Source organism: Mustela putorius, unplaced genomic scaffold (assembly GCF_011764305.1).
Source record: "Mustela putorius furo isolate JIRA1106 unplaced genomic scaffold, ASM1176430v1.1 tig00000867_pilon_pilon_pilon, whole genome shotgun sequence".
Classification (NCBI taxonomy): Eukaryota; Metazoa; Chordata; class Mammalia; order Carnivora; family Mustelidae; genus Mustela; species Mustela putorius.
The window spans coordinates 2,270,168-2,282,688 of NW_025421501.1; the positions used below are offsets into that span (position 1 = coordinate 2,270,168).

General features: G+C 39.6%; 1 protein-coding gene across 7 annotated transcripts in view; it reads right to left on the bottom strand.

The window, feature by feature from the left end:
* LOC101692738 (zinc finger protein 624) overlaps positions 1-12,521 on the bottom strand; it is a 45,913-nt gene that overhangs the window by 32,885 nt on the left and 507 nt on the right. For 2 of the 7 annotated variants that reach the window (XM_045085402.1, XM_045085398.1), the window contains exons 1-3: positions 10,007-10,048; positions 3,915-4,003; positions 723-788 (exon numbers count right to left, since the gene is read on the bottom strand). Coding sequence is in view for 3 of the 7 variants with exons in the window: in XM_045085398.1 (XP_044941333.1) it covers positions 723-788; positions 3,915-4,001 (153 nt within the window). In the remaining 4 variants the exon portion in view is untranslated. Of the gene's footprint in view, positions 1-722; positions 795-3,914; positions 4,004-10,006; positions 10,049-12,521 lie in introns of those variants that run through there. The other 5 variants (XM_045085399.1, XM_045085403.1, XM_045085397.1 and 2 more) reach the window with 4 other exon arrangements.

Genomic DNA, 12,521 nt, shown 5'->3' on the forward strand with positions numbered 1-12,521 from the left:
TCTAATATGACACTGAAATGGTATACATTAATTTTTTGATTTATTTCTTATTTCTAAGTTTTAGATAATTTATCTTACATAATTCATAAATTTCTGACTTCGTTATTTTTGAAAAAGTCGGGTGGATTCTGTACTCACAAATAAAAAAGCAAGCACATGATAATGAAAGAAAAAATCTAAACTAATTTAAACACATCTTAAGAATGTTTCCACTCACATTGATGCATTCTTGTTTTCGTACTTTTTCTTAATTTTTATTTATTTATTTGAGAGAGACAGAGTGTGACAGACAGCAGGGGAGGGGGCAGAGGGAGAAGGAGAAACAGACTCCTGGCTGAGCAGGGAGCCAGATTCCAGGCTCGATCCCAACACCCTGGGATCGTAACCAGGGCAAAGGCAGACGCTTAACTGACTGATCCACACAGGTGCCCATTCTTGGTATCTTTAATGACATTGAGTCTCACAATGCAAATTGAGAATCAGAGAATGTCATAAAGGATACTTCATCAATTAGCCATGACAATGTGACCATCTGCCACATTAGGGCTGCCACCACTGACAGAAATGAAATCTGCCAAATGGATGGGACCAGCCCTGGGGTTACCACACCTATCAAGCAAGATGGTGTTCACTGTAAACTTGCAGTGAACTAGGAACATTAAGAACCAGAGGCAGTAAAAGAGACCCTTCTCCATCCCCTTACATATATGTTAAGTTATTACCTTTACCAGCTCTGGCTCTTCTGGCTGAAGGTAAGGATCATTATCTGCCTGGGAATCTTCAGGATTCTGAGGGGATACAGGATAAGATCTTTCAGTGACAGGCTGCCTATGACCTATAGCAGAGCCTCAAGAAGCAACATCTGTCCACGGTGGATATGGCATATACAGGATAACCTCTTTTGTTGTTTTATTTAGGGCTGAAATTAATGTCCTGGAGTAACATCCAACTATAATTTTCTGTGACCTTGTTTAAGACAAGGACAAACATAAGACTGAGACAGATATAGGGGTGCCTGGGTGCTCAGTGGGTTAAGCCTCTGCCGTTGGCTCGGGTCATGATCTTGGGGTCCTGGGATGGAGCCCCACATCAGGCTCTCTGCTCCGTGGGGAGCCAGCTTCCCCCTCTCTCTCTGCCTGCCTCTCTGCCTACTTGTGACCTCTGTCTGTCAAATAAATAAATAAAAGCTTAAAAAAAAAAAAGACTGAGACAGATATAACTGCATAGTTTCTAAAGCAGGCTTCCAACAAAGAACCTACCACAACAAAAATAAATTTACAAAAAGAGGCCTTCAGATGCTACACAATTTTCCCTTTGGATGTAGGGTTCAAATGTATTTCTCAGAAACAATCTCTCTCACTCAAGAAAAGTACTCAATACCTGCCAACACTACATATTTTTCACAGCTGAATATCATTACAGTGTTGTGGGGGGGTCCAAGGGACCATCTCATTCAGGAAATATTTCAGGGACTTCTCACTATATTGTTTTCTTCCAAACCTTATAAACTGTATCCCCATGAGGGCCTGATTTTATAGATGAAATGATCTTTTATTGTATCTTTCCATTAGCACTTCACAATTTTAGGTTTTATGTGTGTCATTTTAAAAACTATGGGTAATATAACTATCTAAAGTCCATTGAGAAAAAAATGTTATCTTTCTCCCCTCCCAAGTTCTTATCTAAAAAATGTGAACCTCAACATCTGGTAATTAGGGATGGGTCTGACCACGTCAATACTAGACATATGCTTTGGATCTACTGATCAAATGCAATATTATGCTTTTTATTTATCTTTTCTCTTTTTCAAAAAAAAGGATCCATGTGGAGGTCCTGAACGCAGAACCTGAACCCAAGACCCTAAGATCAAGATGTGAGCTGAGATCAAGAGTCAAACACTCGAGGCACCTGAGTGGCTCAGTTGGTTAAGTGTATGCCTTCAGCTCAGGTCGGCATCCCAGAGTCCGGGGATCCCACCCTGCATCAGGCTCCCTGCTCAGCTGGAAGCCTGCTTCCCACTCTCCCTCTGACTGCTGCTTCCCCTGCTTGTGCTTTCTCCCTCTCTCTGTCAAATAAATAAATAAAATCTTACAAAAAAAATAATCATACGGGCGCCTGGGTGGCTCAGTGGGTTAAAGCTCTGCCTTTGGCTCAGGTCATGATCCTAGGGTCCTGGGATCGAGCCCCACATCACATCGGGCTCTCTGCTCAGCAGGGAGCCTGCTTCCTCCTCTCTCTCTGCCTGCCTCTCAGCCTACTTGTGATCTCTGTCTGTCAAATAAATAAATAAAATCCTAAGAAAAAAATCAGATGTTCAACCAACTAAAGCACCCAGGTGCCCCTCACTTACATTTCAAGGTATGTTTTAAGGACTATTTTCACTGTACATCCCAACAACAAAGAATAAAAGATCACAACTACAGGTTACTGCGGATTATTACTAGAACAAATTATATTTGTTGGTATCATCTTTCTTCGGGATCTCCTATTTCAGAAAGTCATGCTAAAGTATAGCTTTTATCACATTAACACCTATCTCAAACACATTCACACACACATACATACATACACTTAAATGTCTTCAGGGAAACATTGAAAGACTCAGCTTTAATATCTAACTCCCAGGCTTCCTTTTCATAACTTTCCCACTGGAATCACTAGCTCACTGCACTGTTCTCTGACGCAGAGCCTTGCCCTTGAACTCCCTTCTCACCTAAAGTACTTTCACAAACACTTCAAGACAATTTAAATCATTGAATCATTGCCTGGATACCACCTTAAGTCTCACTGCCCTCATGAGCTTTATCATAGACCAATTTTGCCCATACTCATGTCCCATTTCTTTTCTTTCTTTCTTTTTTTTTTTTTTTAAGATTTTATTTATTTATTTATCTGTCAGAGAGAGAGGGAGAGAGAGAGAGCACAGCAGGAAGAGGGGGAGAAAGAAGCAGACTCCTATGCAGGACTCAATCCCAGGACCCTGGGAACACGACCCGAACCAAAGGCACCAGCCTAACTGACTGTGCCATCCATGGGGTCCCCATTTCTTTTCTCTTATAGCAATCATTTCTTCAGCATATGGCTAAGCAACCTCCATTCACCTAAATAAATTATGGAACTATTTCTTTTGTATGCCTTACTCAATGAGACGATAGTTCCCTACAGCCAAGCACTGTGTCTTAAACATTTTCTCTCTCTCCATGTCATCTATTAAGCTCGATCACTTCTTAATGGGTAGAAAAGAGGAGATCACTGAGAGTGGTGGACACAAGGGGAATGGTCCCTCTTAATTAAGAGGGTATATGGGTGTGTCTGTGTGTGTACATTTTTTTCCAAAATTTCCTAAACAAAATTTCCAATTTAAAATATTCCATTCTTTGGGGCACCTGGGTGGCTCAGTGGGTTAAAGCCTCTGCCTTCAGCTCAGGTCATGATCTCAGGGTCCTGGCATTGAGCCTCGCATCGGGCTCTCTGCTCAGCAGGGAGCCTGCTTTCTCCTCTCTCTTTGCCTGCCTCTCTGCCTACTTGTGGTTTCTGTCTGTCAATTAAATAAATAAAATCTTTAAAAACATAAAATAAAATAAAATATTCCATTCTTCTATCCCATAAATATCTGAAATTTCCTGGGAACTATACAAACTGAACATCAAAAGTAAATTTCCTAGGCTCTCTATCAAAACTAGCAAAAGTATTTTTTGAAAGCTCATGTACCTTGATAATTGGTTCAATATGTATAATGAATCTTTTTATAGAGTCCAAGCTTTACTATGATGAACCCAATTTCCATGGGTGAAACAACTTGATTCAGTTACCAGAAGGGATGTGGGTAAGGTAGAGAAGTCACAGACTTCAACAAAAACCGACATGCTCTCAACCCACAAGGCAGGTCAGGACCTGAAAAAACCCCAACTTACCAGAGGTCCAACTGAAAAAAACATGGCAGCCATAATCTCTTCCTCTGTGTTCCCCTCTCTGGCAAGAGTGGAGTCCTGCAGGGGCATACCTGAGAAAGAGAAATAAGCCATGAAAACCCATGCTGCCTTGGAAATCATAGATTTACGCAGGTGGAACCCTGACATTACAAGAAAGCAATGACTTCCCTAAAGAACACAAGATTAACCCTCCAAAATCAGTGAGAAAAAATGATCCTTGATCCTGGAGATCTTGTCATTTTAATGCCATTAAATGTAGTCATGGCTAGGAGGCCAGACATTGTACAAGGTTCTTTTAATTTGAACTTCACATCAGTCCAATGGGAATTGTATTGCCATTCCACTGATCAGGAAAATGAAGCTTAGAGAATACTATTTATCCAAGGCAATGCATGACCCCAAATCAGTCTAATTCCAATGCTCACAACTTTTCCATTAAATCAGCTTGCTACGTGATGTGGATGAAAACAATATAATCTTTCTTTGCCACAATCACCTATTCATCTAAAAATGAAACATTCGAGGGGCGCCTGGGTGGCTCGGTGGGTTAAAGCCTCTGCCTTCGGCTCAGGTCATGATCTCAGGGTCCTGGGATCAAGCCCCACATCGGGCTCTCTGCTCTGCGGGAAGCCTGCTTCCTCCTCTCTCTCTGCCTGCCTCTCTGCCTACTTGTGGTCTCTCTCTGTCAAATAAATAAATTAAAAAATAATAATAATATACTAGCCAATAGGATTCAACAGTACATTAAAAAGATTATTCACCACGACCAAGTGGGATTTATTCCAGGGCTGCAAGGTTGGTTCAACATCCGCAAATCAGTCAATGTGATACAACACATCAATAAAAGAAAGAACAAGAACCATATGATACTCTCAATAGATGCTGAAAAAGCATTTGACAAAGTACAACATCCCTTCCTGATCAAAACTCTTCAAAGTGTAGGGATAGAGGGCACATACCTCAATATCATCAAAGCCATCTATGAAAAACCCACCGCAAATATCATTCTCAATGGAGAAAAACTGAAAGCTTTTCCGCTAAGGTCAGGAACACGGCAGGGATGTCCATTATCACCACTGCTATTCAACATCGTACTAGAGGTCCTAGCCTCAGCAATCAGACAACAAAAGGAAATTAAAGGCATCCAAATCGGCAAAGAAGAAGTCAAATTATCACTCTTCGCAGATGATATGATACTATATGTGGAAAACCCAAAAGACTCCACTCCAAAACTGCTAGAACTTATACAGGAATTCAGAAAAGTGTCAGGATATAAAATCAATGCACAGAAATCAGTTGCATTTCTCTACACCAACAGCAAGACAGAAGAAAGAGATATTAAGGAGTCAATCCCATTTACAATTGCATCCAAAACCATAAGATACCTAGGAATAAACCTAACCAAAGAGACACAGAATCTATACTCAGAAAACTATAAAGTACTCATGAAAGAAATTGAGGAAGACACAAAGAAATGGAAAAATGTTCCATGCTCCTGGATTGGAAGAATAAATATTGTGAAAATGTCTATGCTACCTAAAGCAATCTACACATTTAATGCAATTCCTATCAAAGTACCATCCATCTTTTTCAAAGAAATGGAACAAATAATTCTAAAATTTATATGGAACCAGAAAAGACCTCGAATAGCCAAAGGGATATTGAAAAAGAAAGCCAACGTTGGTGGCATCACAATTCCGGACTTCAAGCTCTATTACAAAGCTGTCATCATCAAGACAGCATGGTACTGGCACAAAAACAGACACATAGATCAATGGAACAGAATAGAGAGCCCAGAAATAGACCCTCAAATCTATGGTCAACTAATCTTCGACAAAGCAGGAAAGAATGTCCAATGGAAAAAAGACAGCCTTTTCAATAAATGGTGCTGGGAAAATTGGACAGCCACATGCAGAAAAATGAAATTGGACCATTTCCTTACACCACACACAAAAATAGACTCAAAATGGATGAAGGACCTCAATGTGCGAAAGGAATCCATCAAAATCCTTGAGAACACGGGCAGCAACCTCTTCGACCTCTGCCGCAGCAACATCCTCCTAGGAACAACGCAAAAGGCAAGGGAAGCAAGGGAAAAAATGAACTACTGGGATTTCATCAAGATCAAAAGCTTTTGCACAGCAAAGGAAACAGTTAACAAAATCAAAAGACAACTGACAGAATGGGAGAAGATATTTGCAAACGACATATCAGATAAAGGACTAGTGTCCAGAATCTATAAAGAACTTAGCAAACTCAACACCCAAAGAACAAATAATCCAATCAAGAAATGGGCAGAAGACATGAACAGACATTTCTGCAAAGAAGACATCCAGATGGCCAACAGACACATGAAAAAGTGCTCCATATCACTCGGCATCAGGGAAATACAAATCAAAACCACAATGAGATATCACCTCACACCAGTCAGAATGGCTAAAATCAACAAGTCAGGAAATGACAGATGCTGGCGAGGATGCGGAGAAAGGGGAACCCTCCTACACTGTTGGTGGGAATGCAAGCTGGTGCAGCCACTCTGGAAAACAGCATGGAGGTTCCTCAAAATGTTGAAAATAGAACTGCCCTATGACCCAGCAATTGCACTATTGGGTATTTACCCTAAAGATACAAATGTAGTGATCCAAAGGGACACGTGCACCCGAATGTTTATAGCAGCAATGTCCACAATAGCCAAACTATGGAAAGAACCTAGATGTCCATCAACAGATGAATGGATCAAGAAGATGTGGTATATATACACAATGGAATACTATGCAGCCATCAAAAGAAATGAAATCTTGCCATTTGCGACAACATGGATGGAACTAGAGCGTATCATGCTTAGCGAAATAAGTCAAGCAGAGAAAGACAACTATCATATGATCTCCCTGATATGAGGAAGTGGTGATGCAACATGGAGGCTTAAGTGGGTAGAAGAATAAATGAAACAAGATGGGATTGGGAGGGTGACAAACCATAAGTGACTCTTAATCTCACAAAACAAACTGAGGGTTGCCGGGGGGAGGGGGTTTGGGAGAAGGGGGTGGGATTATGGACATTGGGGAGGGTATGTGATTTGGTGAGTGCTGTGAAGTGTGTAAACCTGGTGATTCACAGACCTGTACCCCTGGGGATAAAAATATATGTTTATAAAAATAAAAAAATTAAAAAAAAAATAAATAAAATAATAATAATAATAATAAAAAAATAAATAAAAATGAAACATTCGGGGCACCTGGGTGGCTCAGTGGGTTAAGCCTCTGCCTTCAGCTCAGGTCATGATCTCGGGGTCCTGGGGTCGAGCCCCTCATCAGGCTCTCTGCTCAGCAGGGAGCCTGCTTCTCTACTCCACCTGTTTGTGATCTCTGTCAAATAAATAAGTAAAATCTTTTAAAAAAAATAAAAATAAATAAAAATGAAACATTCTAAGAATCTCTTCTTCCTTTCATGTGATGATTAATTTGCTAACATTTTCAGAGATTTCAGCTACAAATTCCAAATTTAAAAGAAGCCCTGATATGTTTCTCTCAATCTCATATTCAAACAGATCTTTATCTAGTCATTCTGTATCAGGCAAACCCAAATAAGAAGGAAGCAGAGGGGGGAAAAAAAAAAGAATATGACCCAGCTAATGCTGAGTTTGGTTGCAAAACGAGAGTCTGCAAACTCTTATAAAAATGATTGTAAACGTTCTCTTAATTAAAGGGCAAAGTTTCAGGATGATGCTGTAAGACATATAAAAGGGCAGTGGTGCAATAAGAATAAAGCTTCCCAGATTTTGTGAAATTCATATTAATGACAGTTTCCCAGGAAGTTTGATGCTCTCACCATGCAGTAGGGCTTGTGGGGCCCAAGGGAATCTGTGCAGAATCATGCTGAATCTGTCCCTGCTTTACAGAGTCCATTTGCCTCCATTAAGAATTCATATCCAAGACCTTTGTATTCAAAAGCGTAGTCCAAAGAACAGCAGAATAAATATTATTGGAGGGCTTGTGAAAATGTAAAATTTGAGGTCCAACTCCAGAACCGATTGAATCAAGAATCAGCTTTTTAATAAGATCTCTAGCTGATTCATGTGCACACATCAAATTTTAAGACAATATGGATCTAATAAAGATCATGCCAACAAATGGACAACCTAGAAGAAATGAGTAAATTCCTGAAACATACCAATCTACCAAGACTGAATCATGATGAAAGAGAAAATATGACTGACTGAATACTAGTAAGGAGATTGAATCAATAATAAGAAGTCTCTCAAAAAACAAAGTCCAGGACTAGGTAGTTTCATTGGTGAATTCCACCAAACATTTAAGATATGAATTAGTACCAATCCTTCTCAAACTCTTCCAAAGAACATAGAGGAAGGAATACTTTCAAACACATTTTATGAGGCCAGAATTATTGTGAAACCAAAACCAGGCAAAGACACCACAAGAAAAGAAAATTAGATGTCAATGACCCTCTTGAATATAGATGCAAAATTCCTCAAAAAAATTAGCAAACTGAATTCAACAATACATCAAAAGGATCATACACAATGACCAAGTGGGATTTATTCCAGGGATCCAAGAATGGTTCAACATCTGCAAGTCAATCAATGTGATGTTCACCACATTAATAAAATGAAGAATAAAAATGATATGATCATCTCAAGTGATACAGAAAAAGCATTTGGCAAAATTCAGCATCCATTTATGATTTAAAAAACTTTCAATAAAGGCCATATATGACAAGACCACAGCTAACATACTCAGTGGTGAAATGATAAAACTTCTCATCATTGCCCACTCTCAACATTTATATTCAGCATAATATTGGAAGTCCTAGCCACAGCAATTTGGCAAGAAAAAGAAATCAAAACTATACAGACTGGAAAAGAACCATTACTATTCGCAGATGACATAATATTATACAGAGAAACCCCTAAAGACTCTGCCAAAAAACTGTTAGGATAAACAAAAAACGGTTAGGATACAAATCAACTTACAAAAATCAGTTGCATTTCCATACGCTAATAATAAACTGTAAGAAAGAGAAATTAAGAAAATAATCCCACTTAGAATTGCATCAAAAAGAAAAAAATACCTAGGGATAAATTTAACCAAGGGGCTTAAAGACCTGTGCATTGAAACCAGAAGACATTAAATGGAAAGATATTCTGTGCTCAAGGATTAGAAGAACCAATATTGTTAAAATGTCCATACTACCCAAAGCAATTTATAGGTTTAATACAATCCCTATCAAGTACCAACAACATTTTTCACAAAACTAGAACAAAGCATACTAAAATTTCCTCAAAAAATTAAAAATAGTACTACATTTTCCAGCAATTCCACTTCTGGGCATTTATCTGATGGAAACAAAAACCCTACCTCAAAAAGATATCCATACTCATATGTTCACTGTAGCATTAATTACAATAGTCAAGAAATGGAAGTGTTTGTTGACAGCTGAATAGATAATATAATACCCTCAGAGGAATATTATTCATAAAAAAGAAGGAAATCTTGCCATTTGTGAAAAACGTGGATGGAGCATGAGAGCAATATGCTAGGTGAAACAAGTCAGACAGATGTAGACAACTATCACCTCGCTGCTATGTGGCATCTAAAATAAAAAACAAAACAACCGCCTATTGCAAACTTGAACTCACAGATACAGAGAACAGATTGCCAGAGATGATTGCCAGAGGCAGCGGTGAGCAGTGGACGAGATGGGCAAAGGTGGTCCAAAAGCTATAAACTCCTAGTTACAAAATAAGTCAGTCCTGGCGATGTAATGTACAGAATGGTGACTATAGTTAATAATATTGTATTATATATTTTAAGTTAATAAGGGTAAATCCTAAAAATTATCATCACAAGAAAAAAAAAACCTGTAATTATGTGTGATGATGGATATTGACTAGATTTGTAATGATCACTTTGTTATCTATATCTATAATGATTATTTTATATACCTGAAACTAATAATATTTATGTCAATTACATTTCAATTAAAAAATGAAGTACTAAGTATCTCTGTAGATGAAAAAAAGAAAGCAAGCTCTCATTATAAACACACATACATACACTAAAATAAATCATCATGCCAGGGGGTGGGGAGGTGGGGGGCACATGGGTAGCTCAGTTGGTTAAGTGTCCAACTCTTGATTTTGGCTCAGGTCATGATCTCAGGATCATTGGATTGAGTCCCATGTGGGGCTCCATGCTCAGTGTGGATTCTGCTTGATTCTCTCTCTTCCTCTTCTTCTGTCCCTCCGCCCGCTCTCATATGCTCTCTCTCTAGAATAAAATAAATAAAACCTGAATATATGACGTTCTCTAACCATGATGTAGTAGAATTACGAATTTAAGTTTGGAGAGGGGGGAACCCAATCACCAGGAAATTAAAATAGATCCTCCTGAGTACTTATACTTATTAAGTCAAAGAGAGAACTTTAACTGCCAGTGAAACAGAAAATGAGAGAATTATAGGTTAAAAACTCATGGGTTGCCAAAACTTTCAGAAAGATAAAATTTATATCCCTAAATACATGCAACTGACATTTTTAAAAATAAAAATATTAAACATTCAACTATATAAGAGAAATAATTAACAAGCAAACCATAAAGAAAAAATAATAAAGAAACTAGTAAGAAAACAAAACAGTTGACAAAGGCAGGAGCTGATTCTCCAAATAATGAAATACATATGCCACTGGCCAAAGAACAAAAATACCAGTAAATCAAAAATAGAAACAAGAAAGGGGCTATAACATATAAATCATCTTAAAACCATATGCCAATAAAAAGAAAATTTCCCAAAGAACAATTTTTGCTTAAAAAATTTGTAAGACTGACTCAAACGGCAGGAAACTTATGTAGGCCAAAGTAGCAGATACTGCTAATTGCCTTCCAACATCCAGTCTCCCCTTTTATACAGACAACGGCTTGAAATCTCAGCTGGACACAAGGCCACCCAGGTAGAGACATTTCCCAGCCACCACACAGGCAGGTGTGCCCATGTGACTAAATTATAGCAAATGGGATTTAAACAAGAGAGCTGACGTCACATATTTAAAAGGGAGCTGCAAGGCCTCCAGTTCCTCATTTCCCCTTCCAAAGGCCTGGAACAAAACGGGCTGAGAGTGAGCCAGCCTCTGCCATAGGAAAGACAACACATTCAGGAGGTGCCAAAGCGAAAAGCTGAATGGAAACTGGGTTTCCAGAAAACCGAATGGATGAGAGCTGCCTACCCCTATCACCTTGGGCCACCTAACAGCTCAGACTTCTGTATCAGAAAGAAACAGGTTTTCTTGTTCAAATCACACAGACTCTGTTAAAGCTGAGAAATTAATTTCCTAGTTAGTAGAATGAGTGGCCCTGAAAGAAAAATGGCGAGTTCTCAGGTAAGCAGGGGAGAGTAAGGTTTTCGTTAAATCAACAAAACATGTGGGGGGGAGGGGCCTGGGTGGCTCATTGGGCTCCAGTCATGATCTCAGGGTCCTGGGATCCAGTCCCTCATCAGACTCTCTGCTCAGTAGGGAGCCTGCTTCTCCACCACCCCTCCACCACCACCCGCCTCTCTGCCTACTTGTGATCTCTGTCAAATAAGTAAATCTTTAAAAAAAAATAAATAAATAACCTAAAGAGTGCATGGGTGGGTGGCTCAGTGGGTTGAGCATCTGCTTTCAGCTCTGGTGGAGATCCTGGATCCTGGAATCAATCCCTAAACTGGGCTCCCCGATCAGCCCAGAGACCGCTTCTCTCTGTCCTTCTGCCCCTCCCCCATCTGTGCTCTCAAATAAATAAAATCTTAAAAAAAAAAAAAAAAAAGAATGACATGTGTCATCATTGCTTTTTAAATTTGTAAGGATTAATAAACTCCCCCTGGGCAATATGCCATACAGATAATGCTAGCTAAATCTGGTTAATACCAAACTGTGCCATAAACATCTTTTAAAGTTTTATCATCAGAATAAGCAATGCTACTTCAAATTCAATAAATTCAGCCTGATCTCAGTTATGTCAAAATAATGCACAGAGACAAAGACAGCATGTGAATCAGCCAAAACCCCACTGTGACCTGAGCGCTGGGCCGGAGGTGTCTACCTTCCTTCAGTTTTTCTTCACTTTCCACGTTGACAATGAGGAGGAGTCTGGTGTGGGTTCTAACTTAACTTCGGTTTGGCTACAGTGGAGACTCGCCCACAAGCAAACCACCTGGGCTCAAGGCGAATCATCTGAGCAGTTGCTCCTTTCACCTCCGACAGCACACAGAAGATACCCAGGCCGATACTTCACTCAGCAGTCATAATTTCCTAGATGTTTTCTCTGGATATTGCGACTTCACCCAAGCCCTGTCTACGCAAGCACTGCGGAAGCATCAGGGACTTGAGAAACTTCTCTCGCTGTGGCTCCCAAGCCAGCTTTGTTATTTTAAAATAACGACGGGGACCCTATTCTCGGTGAGAACTTCAGCGCCTGGGACCAGTGCAGCATTTCCCAGCCGAAGCAATGGTGCCATTACCACGTCAGGGAGAGACAAGGGACTTAAAAGTGATGATGTGAAGTGCCATAAAACGAGGCAGGGAAAAACTGCCCC